The sequence below is a fragment of the Syngnathoides biaculeatus genome, chromosome 15, assembly GCF_019802595.1.
Source record: "Syngnathoides biaculeatus isolate LvHL_M chromosome 15, ASM1980259v1, whole genome shotgun sequence".
Lineage (NCBI taxonomy): Eukaryota > Metazoa > Chordata > Actinopteri > Syngnathiformes > Syngnathidae > Syngnathoides > Syngnathoides biaculeatus.
In genome coordinates this window covers 3,344,139-3,363,463 of record NC_084654.1, presented here as the reverse complement: position 1 = coordinate 3,363,463, position 19,325 = coordinate 3,344,139, and the positions used below count along the sequence as shown (strand labels likewise).

General features: G+C 39.6%; 1 protein-coding gene across 13 annotated transcripts in view; it reads left to right on the top strand.

Moving 5' to 3' along the window:
- Positions 1-19,325, top strand: part of ldah (lipid droplet associated hydrolase) — a 40,413-nt gene extending 21,088 nt beyond the window's left edge. For 7 of the 13 annotated variants that reach the window (XM_061842792.1, XM_061842802.1, XM_061842795.1 and 4 more), the window contains 4 exons: positions 1,008-1,248; positions 3,245-3,327; positions 4,061-4,193; positions 16,454-19,325. In XM_061842792.1, the coding sequence (XP_061698776.1) occupies positions 1,008-1,248; positions 3,245-3,327; positions 4,061-4,193; positions 16,454-16,833 (837 nt within the window). In that variant the 3' untranslated portion in view covers positions 16,834-19,325. Of the gene's footprint in view, positions 1-1,007; positions 1,249-3,244; positions 3,328-4,060; positions 4,643-8,846; positions 13,279-16,453 lie in introns of those variants that run through there. The other 6 variants (XM_061842790.1, XM_061842787.1, XM_061842789.1 and 3 more) reach the window with 4 other exon arrangements.

Sequence of the window (19,325 nt, the reverse complement as noted above, 5' to 3'; positions counted from 1 at the left end):
TAGACTGGAATCCCCTTGGACCATGATGTTCGCAGATGATATTGTCATATGCAGTGAAATCAGGGAGCACGCAGAGGAACAATTGGAAAGATGGAGACATGCACTGGAAAGGAGAGGAATGAATATTAGCCGAAGTAAAACAGAATATATGTGTGTGAATGAGAAAAGTAGAGGGGGAAGAGTGAGGCTACAGGGAGAAGAGATAGCGAGGGTGGACGACTTCAAATACTTGGGGTCAACAATACAGAGCAATGGAGAGTGTGGTCAGGAAGTGAAGAAACGGGTCCAAGCAGGTTGGAACAGCTGGCGAAAGGTGTCTGGTGTGTTATGTGACAGAAGAGTGTCTGCTAGGATGAAGGGCAAAGTTTACAAAACAGTGGTGAGGCCGGCCATGATGTACGGATTAGAGACGGTGTCACTGAAGAAACAACAGGAAGCTGAACTGGAGGTGGCAGAAATGAAGATGTTGAGGTTCTCGCTCGGAGTGACCAGGTTGGATAGGATTAGAAATGAGCTCATTCGAGGGACAGCCAAAGCTGGATGTTTTGGAGACAAGATTCGAGAGAACAGACTTCGATGGTTTGGACATGTTCAGAGGCGAGAGAGTGCGTATATTGGTGGAAGGATGCTGAGGATGGAGCTGCCAGGCAAAAGAGCGAGAGGAAGACCAAAGAGAAGGTTTATGGATGTGGTGAGGGAAGACATGAGGGCAGTTGGGGTTAGAGAGGAAGATGCAGGAGATAGGCTAAGATGGCAAAAGATGACACGCTGTGGCGACCCCTAACGGGACAAGCCGAAAGGAAAAGAAGAAGAAGATATGTATATATATATATATATATATATATATATATATATATATATATATATAATATATATATATATATATGTATGTATGTATGTATGTATGTATGTTTAAATTTAGACAATCTGCAAATTGTTATTTCACACAGACTCTCTTTCTTAGATTATAACTTTCCTTTCAGGATACATTTTTTTCCTCCCTGCAGATTCTGAAAGCTATCATGCTGTTCCCAACTATTGAACGCATGGCCCTGACTCCCCAAGGGAAGGTCATTACGCCTTTACTGTGTCACATGCGGTACCTCACCTACCTGTCAATCTTCCTGCTCTCGCTCCTGCCGGACAGACTCAAAGCCCGTCTGGTCAAACTGGTTTTTGCTGGCATTGGTGCTCTGGATCACTCAGTTGTCCAACCAACTGTAGGCCTACTCAGTGGAGACTCTGCAGGTAATTCTTTAATGATTTCATGCTGATGTCTATATTGTTTTGGGGTTTCTTCTTATTTTCCTTTGTGTGTTAATAGTGGTGAGAAACACTATTGGCTTTTGTTCAAACAAAAATATCTAAGAATATATTGAACATTTAAATACAAGGGTCCTCAGTTTAATCCAGAAATCACTTTATACGACACCAATGTAACAGGATTTTGTACATACATTTGAATACACCAACACGACTATCCTCTCCTAATGCAGTAGTAAAGTCATAATGGCATCAAACATTTAAATGAAAAACATTTTCTAGTAATAAATAAAATATAATAAAATGAAAAACTGCAATGTAACTATTTTGTGCTTTCTTTCCTGTGGTTTTTGCACACTGGAAGTGGTGCTTAGTAGTTTGATGTGCCAGGTTTGTAACCAAGAAATGTTGTACGTTGAGACTTTCATAATTTGTGTTTCAGTATCAAACTCCCGCAATCTTAAAATTGTAAATGGGATTCACTTTTAGTCTATAGTAGTAGTATATTTACGGGAAAAATAAAAAATACTTTGTCATGATAAATACCGTGCTCCCTCACTACAATCTGGTTCCCTTTATGCAGCCCTGCTGTTACACGGATTTTAGTTTTATTTTTTATTTTTTTGGCGGGGGGTAATTTTTTTTTAGTGTAGCAGGCTTTTTTTTTAACAGCATATCAATGCACATTGTGTTCTACATCCTGACTTCCTAAAGCTTGATGTGAAGGAATTTCTTTTGTCTTGTAGGTAAGTGGAGGAAAGGTAAAATTGCTGAAATTGAGTCAGCTTTATGGATTTATATAGATTTGAGATGGGTCTATAGCTTGCTAACATGGAATCGTCCAGTGCTCTGTTTTTTAGAAGGGGCTTAACTGCAGATTATTAATATCTTGGAAGTGTGAAAAATGGTTCTCAGTTTTAAAAACATGAACCCAATAAGTCATGTTCACACATTGATATTGATAAAACATGATCGCAAATGTGCAGAGGCTGATGTTTGTGTGTGGGAAGAGAGTCTCTTGACGTTAGTATGAAAGAGCTCATTTTTGTGTAACCTTTCTGTTTTTTTCTAAAGAAAATATAAGAACCTTTTTTACTCCTTCAATGGGAAAAATTTCATCGTTTTAGCAGTAATACCTTGAAAAGGAAATGAAAGAAATAGAATGGAAGCAGGACAGAAAAAAAAATTATGTATTGTACAGTGGTGTTCAAAATAATAGCTGTCCAATGTGACTAACCAGATTAATCCACGTGTTCACGATATTTTTTATTGCTATATGTCAAACAAGTTACCAGTAGATTCTCAGTAAACCAACGAGACCCAGCACTCATGATATACTGTACACTGTTAAGGCTGTGCAACAGGGCAATTTGTTGAAAGGGGTGTGTTTTTTAAAAAAAAAAAAAATGCAGCATGGCATTCAATCGGTGAACACCCATCAGTGAAGATCCATCGTGTTCTTACAGTTCACACGATACTGTACTGTACTTCTTTTGAGTGCTAAAGTTTCAGCACCAGACAAAATACAGCTTCGGCCTTAGCGCTTTACACAAGCCTATTACAGTTGCATTTTCAAACTGAAACAAATGAGGATTTTTTTTTGCCACTGAAGAAGCACTTTAGGTGCTGTTCTAAAATAATTTGGTTTGGCTGGATAGTCCTGAGATCATCAGTTGTAACTGTGAAACCACCTTCTAAATTTCATTTTGTCTTCAAATATTCTTAGTGTAGTAGAATTGGGAGAAGACTGTCTGCTCACTGTTAGCATGCATAGCATGCTATTTTTTAATGAAAAAATTATGGGTCATCAATTTTGTTGTTAAAAAAGTATAATAAAATGCAGGACCAAATGTTGTGTAATGATACGATAAGATATTCATAATAATAACGACCCTCCGAGGAAAATCTAAGCAAAAGTAGCCCATGATGAAATTGATATTAACACCCTTGATGACTAAATGTATGTATTTTCTCTTTGCAGCTAACGCTGTGTACATGGCGAATCAGGAAATGAGGACAGTTTTAGCAAGAGATAACATGACCATTAAGAGAAATCTTGAAAAGGTAAGGAACCAGTATCATGAATTAATATATGAAACAAGATCTGATTTCATATATTGAATCAAATCAATCTATATTTTAGATATTAAAAATCAATCAATATATTTTCACATTGAATAAAATTTTACATTGAAAAGTTATACAGTTAAAAATTACACACATTCAGAGAAAACCATATACATCACATCTAGATATCAGGATTCGCTGATGGTGTACTGGTACACACACCTGCCTTTGGCACAGGCAGCGTGGGATCAATTCCTGCTCAGCGATGGGGTCGATATCTGCCCTGCGATTGACTGGCAACAAGTTCAGGGTGTAGTCCGCTCATCGCACAAAGGTAGCTGGGATATGCTCCAACATTCCCCCAACCCTTGTGAGGATAGGCGGCTTGGATAATGAGATGAGAGCTACATATCAAGCACTTGCAAAAGTATCATTTGCCTTCTTCATAGTTCATATAAGTGGGTAACTTCTAATTACACTTGTGTGACAGTTTATGGGAAAAACAAGATGTGTTATGCACATCTGTGAGGCAGCTTTCATAATCGCCTTATCTGCTCTTAAAATTTCACAAATGCTTAACAATTGTTTTTAATTCCACATTCAAGCCAGTCTCCTGGAATAGAGGTTCCACTGTATAAACTATCCTACTATATATACTTTGTCAGTGTTTACCTTGTGCCGTATTAGAGACTTATCTAATCTGTTGACTTTTTTTTTTTTTTTTTTTTAGTTTATATTTTATTATGGAGCAACAGATCACTGGTGTCCTGTCCAATTTTACAATGAGATCAAGAAGGACTTCCCAACAGGCGATTTCAGACTGTGTGAAAATGGATTCCGTCATGCTTTTGTTTTGGACGCAGGTAAAGAAGTTGCGAAAATGATAGTGGAATGGATTCAGACGGATTTGAGGATTTGACATCTTGAGTTTTATCGTTGAGGATTATTTGTCAAATGGCTCAAGGATTTAAACACTATTTATTGTCGCATGAGTTATTGGAAAAACTATTTTCAATTGTTCAATTTTTATAAGAAAAAATGTGTATATGTTCCTGATATACAGCATACAGTAATCCCTCATTTTTCGCGGTTAATAGGGACCAGAACTCCCGGTGAAATGTGAAAAACCGCAAAGTAGGACCCTCTGCCCCCCCCACGCACACGCACACACACACACACACACACACACACACACACCCCCGGGATTGTTATGTATAAGTATCTGGGTACCAGAATGATTGAAATATGTAAACAGTGTTTATACTTTACACATTTGAGACTAAGATTACAACACTACTCATATTCACTTAAATCTTTAATTGTAAAACCTTTGTTAATCTTTCCTGCAACAGTCGCCTGACCGTGGTTGGGAAACCCAGGGGAGGTACATACACAGACATACACACGCACACATGAATGCATATGCACACACGAACGCACAGTGAGGGAGAGACTCGTGGAGGCTTTAATTTCTCTCACCTGCAGCATTGCATGTCACGAGAAAGCGACATGCGGTAGGACCCAAATGCAGGACTCCAAGGCAGGGACATGATTTTTGAGGGTAGTTTAATTTTGCCATATACATACATACATACATACATACATACATACACAAGTAAGTAAGTTTCTTTCGGCTTGTCCCTTTCGGGGTCGCCACAGCGTGTCATCTCAGATGAACGCACATATGTTTGGCACAATTTTTACGCCGGATGCCCTTCCTGACGCAACCCTTCTCAGGGAGCATACATACACAAGTAAGCAGTTCAAAAGACAGAAGCACAAAAAACATGTGGCAAAAAGGCAAGGTCCATAAATCCTGAAACGAGGTCCGACAACAACGAGGCAAAAGTTGGAACATGAGCAAAAACAAGACTTGACTAAAGTGGCACAGGAACGCTGTAACGAGGGAGGTTTACTAACAAAACGCTTGCGTACATACACACACATTGATCCAGTTTCAAACACAACGAACTAGCAACTGACAATAGAACACAGAAGACTTATATGCTCAGCCTAATTAAAGCAAAGCAAATTTATTTGAATCGTGCACTTTATACACGAGGTAACTCAATGTGCTTTACATGATTAAAGGCATTTGAAAACAAAGAGATAAAACATTTAAAACGGGATAAAAACAATAAAAATGACAAATACGATATTAAAAAAAGACAAAACCGCATACAGTGCAAGTAATATGATCAAAAAGTGGATATATTCTAAAAAGCATGAGAAAAAAGAAGAGTTGTCAACCTGGATTTAGATGACTCTGGTAGTGGGGAGGAAGATAAAGAAGGCAAAGGTAGAGCAGAGAATCAGCTGGTAGAAGTTGAGAAAGGAAGAATGTTGTGTAGCTTCTTGGGAAGAGGTGAGACAGACAGGAAGACCTCCCAAAAGATTGGAATACTACTGCCAAGGTTTTCAGAGAGGCAGGCAGAAGAGTACTTGGGGTGTCTTCTGGTAGAAAAGGGGAAAAGGAAACTTGGTGGTGGAACCCCAAAATACAGGAAGTTATTCAAGGAAAGAGATTAGCGAAGAAGAAGTGGGACACGGAGAGGACTGAGGAGAGGGGAAAGGAATACATTGAGATGCGTCGTAGGGCAAAGGTAGAGGTGGCGAAGGCTAAACAAGAGGCATATGACGACATGTACACTAGGTTGGATATGAAAGAAGGAGAAAAGGAGCTCTACAGGTTGGCCAGAAAGAGGGATAGAGATGGGAAGGATGTGCAGCAGGTAAGGGTGATTAAGGACAGAGATGGAAACGTGTTGACTGGTGCCACTAGTGCGCTAAGTTGATGGAAACGGAACTTTGAGAAATTAATGAATGCAGAAAATGGGAGGGAAGGAAGAGAACTAGACGGAGTAGTCCTGAGCATCCCAGAGAAAGAGAGACAGTTTTGATTAGTGCAGATTTCAATGGACATGTTGGCGAAGGAAATGGGGGAGGTGAAGAAGTGATGGGTTCAGCAAAGAACTTTGAGGGTGGTGGACTTTGCCAAAAAGATGGCATTGGCAGTGGTGAATACTTATTTCCAGAAGAGACAGGAATATAGAGTGACCTACAAGAGCGGAGGGAGAAGCACACAGGTGGATTATACTGTATTTTGTGCAGACAATGTAATCTGAAGGAGTTTACTGATTGTAAGGTAGTGGTGGGGGAGAGTGTAGCTTGAGAGCATGGGATGGTGGTGTGTAGGATGACTCGGGTAAGCAAAGCAAAGCAAATTTATTTGTATAGTGCATTTCATACACAAGGTAACTCAATGTGCTTTACATGATTAAAGGCATTTGAAAACAAAGAGATAAACATTTAAAACTGCATAAAAACAATAAAAATGTCAAAATATAAAGAAAGACCATTAAAACAGCATACAGTGCAAGTAATCTGATCAAAAAGTGGATATATTCTAAAAAGCATGAGAAAAACAAAGAGTTTTTCAACCTGGGGCTGACGTCACCGCTGTTGGCAACTTAATCCATTTGTGTGCAGCATAATAGCTAAATGCTATAGGCTATAGTTGTCATGCCCAATTAAAAGACCTTCCACACATCTGGATTCTAACTTCCCTTTCTCTAGTGTGTTGTAGGCAAAACACTAAGATCTGAATTTTGAAGTTTCAACATGTTTGGTTTCTTGCCTGTCAGCATCTCATACAGTGTTTTCCCTTTGTGGTTACTCTAACACTGGTTCCTTACATAGGCTGTTGTTTGTATAGCATAATTCCCAAATCTGTCTGGTAATTTGATATCCAAATAACATACATCTGCCCATTTCATAAAGTGTTTGCCACCCCCTCTCAGCCGTCCCGTTCTGATGGGGCGAATAAGGTGCTGAGGTTTTGTGCCTAATCTCGTTTTTAGTTAACAGGCTTTAAATTCTCTGTTAGGTATTCACTCCCATTGACTGAGTGGATACATTTTATTTGCCCATACACACATATTTGCACATACACTGACTCTGGCAATAATCTCTCTGCTGCATATATGATATCATTTTTGGATTTTTTGAAGTATACAGTATACTGCACCTGAATAGTCTGTGAAAGATGTAGCATATTTGTGCCCCTCTAACCTTGCGGTTCTCATAGGACCAGCTAAGTCAGTGTGAACCAATTGCAATGGCGCTGTGGATTTTCTGTCTGGCTCCCTATTCCTTGTTTATACAAATTTCCCTTTTGTGCATATTTCTCATAGCTCCGCCGGCATGGCTGTACTGCCTTTTATCTCCATACCATTTACCACATTGTAATTTTCATACATCCTCATAATTGCAATGACCAAGGATTTCATGCCAAGTTTGCATGTCATGACACACATTACACTTATCATCGCGAACAATTTTCTCAGTACTTGGAAAGTAGAATAGATTTCACTTTTATGAAAATCAAACCTGTGGATATTTTTGGGGATCATGTAGCTGTTCCCTTTCTTGAAGGTGACTGTAGCTCCAGCATTTGTCCCTCTTGCCACCAAGAAGATGTCATGTGGGTATGTTGGCTGTGCTCTATGTTGGTGTCTGTCGATGTCCAGCGATGTCAGCGTTGAGCCATCCTGCTGCACTTTATCCCATCTGCAAGCTTGATTGAATGGGTATCGGGTTGGAAAGAGTTGTCGAAGTTCTTGAACTTTGTAATATAATTCACATTGTGAGCTGTTGCTCCAGTATCCACCATCATCCCCTTCATTTTTATGTTGGTAGATGTCCTCTTGCTGCTTGCTCGCTTGGCCGTGAAACATTAATCCTAGTAATATTTGTCTTCCTCTTCATCTTTAACAATTTTTCTCTCTCTATCTTCTTTTCCCTTTTTCCTGCATACCGATTCAGCGTGTGTGTTGTTTCTGCAGAATCTGCATCAGACATTTTAGTTGAACTTGTTTCTGATACATCCTTTTTGTCCATACTTGTAACCTATCAGACTGGCTTCTTCATCCTTGTGCGTTTTAGTGTCTCCTCTGCTTTGTATCAAGCAAGTCTTCATGACGCTGTCAATACAACTAGTCACCTTCATCTATTCAGACTCTTCAGTGACTCTCAGCCTTCTCTTGAAGTCTGAAAATGTAACATTGTCCTCATTTTGTATAACATGGACAGCCAACGGTCTGAAAGATTCTGGCATTACTTTCAATATAGTTGCTACAAGCAGCCCATCACTCATTGTCTTTCCTGCATCACAGAGGGCTGAAATTATATTCTCGGCCCTTATGATGTAATCTGTGACCGTTTCATTTTCTACCATTTGAATAGTGGTCAATGAAGTGTTATAGGTTCATAATTCTGGGTTTGCTCTTTCCAGAATAATGCTTACTTAATATCTTGAGTGCTCTCCTTCCATCTTCTGAAGCTTCATGTCTTATCAAAGATTGGCTTTTATCGTCGAGCGCATTAACCATCTGAGCATAACAGTCTGCATTTTTCTCTGGGTCTACAGCTAATGCTTCTGCGCTTGTTGGTACTCGTAGGACGGTGTCCTTTAGCTTTATAATATGTAGCCGGCTAAGGAATCTTGTCTCCTACAGGTCATACTTATCATCTGTCCCCTGGAACATCATCTGCCTGGGCATTCCTGCTGTCACCATTTTGTTTACATTCCACATTCTCTTGGCTGCTAACAGTTCTCTTTTTCCGTTACCTTGCTCTAGACCAAGGGTGCTCAATGCATCGGCCGGTCGATTGCAAGGCAGTCTTGGTCAATTGCAACGGTGGGCTGACCAAAAAAAAAAAAGACATCAGCCATTTTTTTCTGACCTTTAGCTCACCATGCATGACACGCTAGTCACCGAGTTCTCCACTATTTTAAGCCCTCACTTAAGAAATCTTATCAAACATGAATATGGATGCTGGAGTAAAGACACAAAGGCTGAAGTGTGGAAGGACATCAGAGATTGTGAGTGCTTCTCACTGCAGTTGGACGAATCCACTGACGTGAGTGAGACAGCCCAGGTGTGCATTTTCATTCACATGGTGTTTAGTGATCATCAACGTGAACTCAGATAGTTACAAAAATGTTTATTGTTCATTATGTTGTATTGCGCAATATTGGCTCATGCGGTTATGCAAGGCAAACAAACATATGTTTACACAAAGAATCCTCAATATACTTGTATTTTTGTGGTTGGTAGATATTTGTGGCTTGGTCATTCTATTTCATTATTGGTCGTTCTAAAAAAAAAAAAAAAAAAAAAAAAGACGTCAGCACCCCCCAAGTTGATCTTGTGGTATGAAAAGTCTGGGCACCCTTGCTCTAGCCTGTCGTTCCTGGGCCCATAACCTATTGAACGCAGTGTCTTGCAGCGGTAGATTTTGTAACAGCTCTTGGAGAACTTCTTATATTGAGCTTTATCCAGCCGCATTTATTTTCGGTAGGGAAAATAACGTTCGGACTCGCGTTCCACTTAGCTTCACAACACTCCTTTATTTACTGACCGGTAAAACGGAACAAGTAAAATACAATCCAAATAACAGGATAACACTGCCCTCTGCAGGACATATTGAGTAAGGGCGTTCATAACACAAAGACATTTAACAGAAGCATATAATGTCTATTTAATGAGTGTACATGCCCGCTTTATTTGAGTTCATAAGGGTATTTGCGTGCGCCCTTTGCACGAGTTGATCACAGTATTTGCGTGCGCAATATGTTGGAGTTTATTGCAGTATTTCTGGAAATTGTCATGGGCATTCAAATGAAAATAGCTGAAAGTTTCCTAGTTGGACTGTGATCTTTGGAGAAAATAGTTTATTAAATTTGCTCTCAAAATGTCAGGAAAAAATGCGCAGTTAAATGAAAAACATGTGGATGAACATAGAAGGTTTTATACCAGAGCAGGAGAGCTCACATTGTTTTGTTGAGCGCAACATCCAGCCATTCTGTCTTTTGTCTTCAGCAACATTTCAGATCACTCCACGCTAACATCGACCTGGAATTTCCAAAAGGAACTGAACTTTGCAGTCAAAAGTCAGCCGCTTTGAAAAAAAACACACATAAATGCAGATGCACTTCAAGGAAAAAAATGAAGCATCCAGAGCATAATTTTCTCTGGGCACTTGGGTTTCCTCCCACGTCCCAAAAATATGCATTAAATGGAGACTCTAAATTGCCCCTAGGTGTGATTGTGAGTGCGACTGTTGTCAGTCTCCATGTGCCCTGCAATTGGCTGACAACCAGTTCATGATGTACCCTGCCTCCTGTCTGATGACTGCTGGGATAGGCTCCAACACACCCTTGTGAGGATAAGCAGGTAAGAAAATGGATGGCTGGATCATGGCTACTGATTCACAGTTGCACTCAAACCTTCAATCTTGAGTATTTTAGTGTTGCATGAGATGAGAGTTTTGACGTGTCAGACAAGCCTTTGTTGAACTCAGTCTGTGGGGAAGATCACACAGTTTTATTTTTTAAACATTACTAGCCTATAGTCTTGGTAGCATATCAAGGTTCTGGCGTGGCCTAGCCAGTCTCCAGACCTAAACCCAATAGAAAATCTTTGGAGGACCTGAAACTCCATGTTTCTCAGGTTTTCAAATACTTATTTGCAGCTGTATCACACAAATGAATCATTAAAAAAATCATACATTGTGATTTCTGGATTTTTCTTTTTAGATTATCTCTCTCACAGTGGGCATGCATCTACGATGAAAATTTCAGACCCCTCTAAGTGGGAGAACGTGCAATATAGCAGGGTGTTCAAATACACACTTTCTTTACTATAATGCATCAAATTATTCCTGAAGTCGTAATGTGATTACAGAAGTTTTGAATGTTGGCCTATAATATGAATGTCATTATGATGCCTCTGTACATGTTTTGCACCAAACGAGCAAAGTAGTCATGTAACCGCTACAAAACCAATATTGTTTGGACATGAATTGCACGTATGTAAAAGTTGGTTCATTTGAACTTTAAACTTCAGTCATGAGTATCTGAGTATAGCTTTGGTTGCTCATGCACACAGTTTACAGTTACACATTGCACATTTATCACAAATCCAAGCAAAAAAAACACAGATCTAACACAGTATTAGCCTTCATGTTGATAAGTTATCAATATATGGCTTTGTGATATCCTTCGTAAACACCATCTTCTTCAGGGAACCTTTTTCGAATGCTATTCACCACACAAGATGGGATTGGGATCCTATTCTTTGGTCCAAGCTTTCCATGTATCCAATAGGTAAACTGATACTGCTAGTCTGTTAGACTTGTCAATAGATTTAAATAAACATTTTTAGATACCAACAGAAATCTTTAACACATATATGTTGTGTACATTTCATTACAAAATGAGTTAGTAATTTGACCCCCCCCCCTGATCTTGCCATCCATTTTCTTAGCCACTTATCTTCACGACAATCATGGGAATGTTGGAGCCTACCTCTTGATCTAGATTAATCTAAAATCTTCCATAAATAGGGTATAAATTAATTTGAAATAGAGCTTGGCACTATAATTACATTTGAAGCTGTCAAGTAATGATAAATATTTGTAGATATTCCTTTTGGTGTTAATGTACGCACAATATAAAATAATGTAAGGATTTATACGTGTTATCACTTTAGGGAAGTCCCAAAATTTTGTTTTATCATTTGATATTTCAGATATAAAAAAACCATTAGATTGGCCTACGCCGTACTCAAAAAAATAAGCTCGCATTTTTGGTAAACTTTGGACATAGCCCATTCGCATTCCAAGATCATTAAAAATTTGTACTCACCAATTTTCCACTGGATTTACAAGTGGTCTTGTCTGGAAAATCTCAGTGCTCCGTAATTTGGGACAAAAGTTGTGCTTTTCTCTGCTCAAGAAAACGTGGTAGCAAATGTAGGATAAACAGGGGGGAAATGTAGGAATAATTGTGATCATAATTATCATACATTTGCGTCCAATAAAGAAATGCTTTGTTCTGCCCTAGATAACGTGGCAGCCTCCTAGCAGGAGATAGCAAGAACAAAAACATCTAATCAGAACTGTTAGAACTGCTGCCTGTTAAAGAAATGATGACCACACGTGTATTCAGCAATCTTCCACACATGCACATGGACATGAACAAACATTTACACCTTGTTTCTGTTTTGCTTGCCGTCTCCTTTTTGTAACATCCATGTAAATAAGGGGCGTCTCAAAACTAAATAAATAGAGGTGCTGGGGAGAGGATAATCAGAGAGTGCAGTGGTGAATTGTACGAGACAGTTCCTCTCCTCTCTCCTCGCGAGACTTGAACTGGTGTCTTTGCTTCCTTTTTTGTCCTGTTTAATGAATGTCTGATTGGTGAACCTGACAGGTAGTTTCTCAGGTTATGTGATTAATGATACAAAGTCATCAGACTTAATCCTGTTAAAAGTTAACAATATCGTTCAGGTTAATTATGACCCTTTAATCTTGGAGGTACAACAGTTACTAGACAGATGGATGATTATGCCAATTTCAATGTTGGGACGTATAAACATAGTTATAATGAGCGTTTTGCCGAAATGTTTATATTTTTTCCAAACCATACTTCTTCCATTACCTGACTTCTTTTTCACTAGACTCAACAGAATGCTCCTGAATTTTATTTGGAATAATAAGAAAGCCAGATTAAGACTACAGTTGCTTTATATGCCTTATGAAACTGGAGGGTTACAATTTCCAAACTTTAAATGGTATTACTGGTCTGCTGAACTACGCTCATCTATGTATTTTGGGTAAAAATAGAGCAAGCAACAGTACCACACCTTCTATTAAAGTATTATTTATATTCTGCTGAGAATAGAGTATTAAAACAGCAGACCAATATAGGGTTTGCGAGTTTGGACCCTACGCGTGTTCACGAGTCAAGGAAGATATGACCAATGATTAGAAAAAGTTAACGGCTAATGGATTTATTACAAAGGAATGTGCAGTACAGACGTCCGGGTCTTATCTAGGTATCTGTCGCACCGAGACGTGTGTCTTCTGGCAGGATAGCCAAAGAAGAAGACAAAAGCTGCCCAGTAACACAAGGTTTTTATATGTATGGGTTCACGGTAGAAGTGGTTTGTGCCCCCAAAAGGCTGAATTATATTGACACTAACCTGACAATATATATTATGAAAAGATGATTGAGGCACCTACAAAAAACGGTCTGGTTGACATGTTTCTGAAAGAATTGAAAGTGGCATAGCACAACTGACCAAACAAATTATTCTCAGAATCTTATTACATTTCTTTGAAAGCTTTCCTGTGAAAATAACTTTCAGTTTGACCTCAAAACGCATGATAGTCACCAAATGGATTTTCTTCTTTTCCTTTCGGCTTGTCACGTTAGGGGTCTCCACAGCTTGTCATCTTTTTCTTGTCAACCAAAACTGTTCATTGTCTGAGGAACATTTTTTTTAACTCTTCCCTCGGTCCAGCTGCCTTGATGTCATTGACGACTCCGATGATGGGCCATGTTTCGTAATCCTCTCTGCCTCAAATTTCTCAGTCTACATTTGTGGCATGCCTGCCCTAATGTTTTTGTTTTAACTTCAATTATTCGTGTTTAGCAATATGTTTTAGCTGCATATACTGACTTTTAGCCTGATTACTTTTGGATATTTTATTTTGCATAATTGTGGATTGATTGGGTAATGAGGGGGGGGGCTGCGTTGGAAATCTCATGTATTTCATATAAAATATTAGTGCTAACAGATTACTTTCTTACCTATGGTGTCAGAAAAAAGATTTTGCCAAAGTGTTGAAGACTAAAATTAGAAAATTTTCTTAACATCAATTGTAGACAAATAAATTAAATAAAAGTTTTCCAGCCTTTCTTTATATATCCATTTTCTTTTTTGTTCAGCCTGTTCAGATTCATGGCACAGACTGTCGACTTACCCAGCTCAGTTAGGACAAAAGCTGTTCAGTGTTAAAGCTTGTGTAATACTTGACCAATATTTTAAAATGGAACAACATATTGCTTTTTTAGATACATAAAAAGAGGGTTTGTATGTGTATCCTCATCCTTTTATCTCTATGAGGTTCTATTATTATAATGCCATTTATGTAGTTATTCGCTTTGGTGTGCTCTTGCCGAAACTCAGAGCAGAACACGAGAGTGCTCATAAACCCCTGTTTTGTCTTAATCATTGAAGTCTAAAGGAAAATGTCTTCCAGTCATTCCCAGGAGACAAAAAGCCTCTGTTGTGTTGTGCAGTTTTTACATTCCCTCTCAGGACCCACTTCCATGCATAGTTAGTAGTTTTGTGTTTTGTTTTCTTATGATTTACTTTTATGTAGTGTGTTTCATTGGTCTTTTGTGGTGTTAAATTCTTTCAGATTTAATTTGTGCACCACTTTAGTCAATGCCCTTTTAACTGTACTTTCGAAAGTACTTGTTTGGCTTGGTCACTGGTAGACAGTTTGCGAGCACTATTGACCTGTCTGAAAGGACAGACATGAGGCAAACAAAACAAATAACAGGCATCACTGCCTAAAAGGCAAACAGGAAATGAACAGGACACAACTAGTTATTTAAATGAATGAGATTTATTTGATATTGATTTTACGTCTGGTCACCATGCCCTTTCAAGGTTATCCAAATACCCCTGGTGTCGTTGACCATGCACTGCCAAAAAACAAAAGAATTAATGAATGTGGCTGTGTATTGATTTAAACTTTCCTCAAAAATGATGACCACCAAAAATATATAATTTAATCATCAATAAACATTGTATCATGGTTGTCAGTCCATACTAACTGAAAAGATTAGTCTCTAACATTGCTTGATAGAAAACAATCATCCAATGGAATTACTGAACTCCCAAGTCATGCATGTGGATGTGGTTTCAAACTTCCCCCTTCATAAATTAAATTAATCGACTGTAGCAAAGTGATTTTCAACCATTGTACCGTGGCACCAGAGATGTCACTTGGTTTTTAGGGTCGTGGTGGGGAACTTCACCCCCAGGTGGTGCATAGGATATGCTTTCTAGTAAACAAAAGGGATGAGCTTCATATTTTCACCAAAGACCAGTAAAAACTTTGCACGTTCTTCTGTCCTGTACTTAATGGGGATGTGACACTGTGAATGCTTCTCCCGTGGTGCTGTGATGTTTGCCGGGTTGCAACTACACTGAGCAGATTGCATTACGACGTTATCAAGGAAAACAATGGTGGTTGAATATGCTTCTATATCGGAAAATACCACGTAGACATAACAGGGCTCAAAACACATTGCAGCCTGGACTTGAAGTCCATCACTCTCTTGTGAATCATATGCTAAAGTTTGACATTACTGCAAGACTGAATTCTTCCTCTTCAAGATACATTGAGACAAATTGACTAAAGAACTGATCAGGTTAATGACACGTCTTGGACGTATTTTGGGGTTCTTCTCTCACATGTCACTTCAATTGTTTTCTCCTTTCTGTATCGCCTGCGCACGCTCCTGCCTGTTTGTAGGTAAAATACATAATTTTCGCTGTCATTTTAGTGTCACAAAGTGATCCAGTTTGGGAATGTATGGGATACGTACTAAATTTATAAAAGCAAACATTTAAAAACAGCATATATAAAAAATATAGCAATATGTATAGGCTTTATCAGCATTCTACTCTTGTAGTGTCTTTGGTGAACAATTTATTTTTGTCTTCAAAAAGAGTTATGGATTATAGGTGGCAAACAATGATTGCTTTTAACCGATTAATTTAGCTGCTTAATAACATATTAGGGGGGATAAAGCCTGGGAAAACTTGGCCTAAGGACACCACTGCGTGGCACAATTAATGCACTGTAAGGGATAATCATGTGCTCGGTGGGAAATATTTGAAAAACACTTAATTGTTTTAAAATTATTTATCCGATACAAATAATGTCCTCATCCAAATACCTATGCAGGTAAAACAATTCATGGTCTTCCACTAAAGACAGAAGGTACATAATTAACCTGTGTATTCTTTTTGTCTTACATTTTTTTCTGGTGTTGTGTTGTGAGTGTGATTATGTCAATTATCTACCTTGCCACAGTAAAGGTATTGTAGCACTGTTCTAGGTAGAGCAATGGTTCTGAACCTGAGGTCTGTGGACCATTGCTTGGGGTCCACAATATAATTTCCAATTATTAAATGTCCTTCAAAAAGTGCAAACATCCATCCATCTTCTAATGCTTGTCCGGGTTGGGTCACAGGGACACGAGCTTCAGCAGGGATACCCAGATTTCCCTTTCTCCAGGCACTTCTTCCAGCTCTTCCGGAGGGATCCCAAGGCATTGCCAGGCCAGCCGAGATGCATATTCTCTCCAGCATGTTCTGGGTTGGGGTCTCTTTACAGTGGGACGTGCCTGGAACACATCACCAGGGAGGGGTCCCGGGAGACATCCGGATCAGATGCCCCCAGCCACCTCAGCTGCTTCCTCTCAATGCGGGGGAACAGCAGCTCCACACTGAGCCCCTCCCCGATGACCAAGCTTGTCGCCCTATCTCTGAGGGAGAGTCCGGACACCCTGCGGAGGAAACTCAATTCGGCTACTTTTATCCGGGATCTTGTTCTTTCGGTCACAACGCATAGCTCATCCCCATAGGTGAGGGTAGAAACGTAGATCGACTGTTAAATTGAGAGCTCCGCCTTCCAACTTAGCTCCCTCTTCACCAGAATGGACTGATACAAAGTTCGCATCACCGCAGATGGTGCACCGATCCGCCTGTCGATCTTCCGCTGCATTCTTCCCCCACTCATGAACATGACCACAAGATACTTGAACTCCACCACTTGCGGGATGGTCTCATCCCTCACCCGGAGAGGGCATGCCACCGTTTTCTGACAAAAAACAACAGTGGGAAGAAAAAATATATGAACTCTTTGGAGTATCCTAAATTTCTGCACAAATTGGTCATAAACTGTATTCTGATAATCTATTTAAATGACAACACTAAACAAATAATCTGCTTAGACTAGTAGCACACAATGACTGTATATATTTAATTTTTTATTTTTTTTATTTTTTAAAATAACATAACACAGTTTCGACCGGTATTGCCACTGTGAAGTTTGCAAGTTCTCCCCATGCCTGTGTAGGTTTTCTCCAGGTACTCCGGTTTCCTCACACATTCCAAAAACAGGCATAGTAGGTAATTGAAGACAAAAAATTTTCGTGACTGTGAAAATGAGTGCAAATTGTTATTTGTTGACAGTATTTGTGCCCTGTGATTGACTGGCGACCAGTCCAGGTTGTACCCGGCCTCTCACCCAGTCTGGTGGGACAGGCTCCAGCAGGCTCGAAACCCTCATAAAGATAAACGATTTGGAAAATGAATGAATTAATTAATGTGTTACAACCCATCGGAACGAAGGTAGGACCCAAATGCAGGATTCGTCAGATGCAAGGTAGTTCGGGGAAAAACGTATATAATTAAATGGTCGGGGATCGGGCAGGCAGTCAGGTGCAGCAGCGGTAGTTGGGATGTCGGGCGAAGAGAGCAGGCGAGCAGGCAGGCAGGAGTCGGTACACAGGAGATCGATCAAGGAAGGCAGAAGTGTCCAGGGAGTCAGGCTTACGGGGTCGGTCGAAGAACAGGCGAAGGTCGGTACACACGGGTTGACAATCAGGGATACTAGAGTGCTGGAACGGGAGATGAACCTCAACGATCTGGCGGAGCACCATTCGTCATCGGGGTCCTATATATACATGGGATAATCAGCCCGCATGAGGCGCAGGTGTGTGCCTCCCAATTAGCGCGAGCGCGTGGGCACCCGCACAGCCCGGGCTGGAGTGGCAGGATCGTGACAGAATTGAATTTACGTAATTAAAGATCAGGGACTTTGCCCCCCACGCATTTCGAAAACTGTTTAAAGCCACACTTTATTGTGTCATTGTGAGACACACTGAAAGGCACATGACTAGTATGGCAAGTTGGGTAAAAATGTGTATGAATTAGATGTTTCCTTTTTCTTTTATAAAAAAGAAAATATATTCCACTTTCAAAATGCATCATCAATGAACAAAGATTTTACGCTGAGCCATTACTTTATGCAGATATAATCTATCTTGGGAAGGAGTACCCATGGCTGGCTGCTGAACCTGAATGTCACCCTGGTGGTTGGGCTCGAAAGTGTTTGCCCTGCACTATTGTCTCTCATTTTTTGATGTGCCAAAGATAAACTTGTTTGACACTGTGCATCGGAAGTGTGACACAATCCTGTCATTCTTAAACAATGTGGTCTACTTCCCACGCTGGTACAGAGTGCATTTGCTGGCCACAGTTTTCAACACCTTGCCAACACCCAGCTTTCAGCAACTATTTGTGAGCCTTGGATTGATGCCATGTCCGCAATATGGCTCTTCATAGTCCACTTCCACAAGAATACACAAATAGGAAACATCCACTTTATGGTTTTGGGAAGTCTGAGACTGACAATATCACTGGTTCTACTATTTTGTTCATAGGGTTAGGGTTAGGAAACCTTAAATACCGAGAGAGCCATTTGGTTTATCTCCCAGAGAAACAAACAAACAAAAACAAAAAACGGAAGACACCAAACACTTTTGACATTTAAAGTGAGAATAACACTGTGTATGTTTTTGTTCTTTTTACTTGTACGTATAAATACTATGGTGTTTTTCCTTTATCAAATCCCTTAAATGCTACAAAAATTAGCAGTTAATTAGCCTCCTGTTGGCGCAGCTATCTCGCATGGAATAACTTTATTTTATCTTTTGAACAGAGGAAGAAACACGCTTCTCACTTTAGTTACCGTGGAACTGGAAAGAGGAAGAACTTTCTTGCACATACATTTACACAGAATAGTGCAGTGATGTATGAGATAGCATGTCAACACCTCCCATGAGGTACGTGTTAATCATGAATGAGAAGAGGAGACTGTTGATGGATTGTTTACATATTACACTGAGTTGTGGACATCCAGAAGTGTGAAAACTGTTTGAGAGGAACCGTATTGTTCATGTTTAAAGTGTTTTGAACGGCATGTGCAGTGCAATCTCATACATCGCAGGTTAATCCACTTGAATATAAATTCCATGAGGTCTTGTGTGTGTGTGTTTT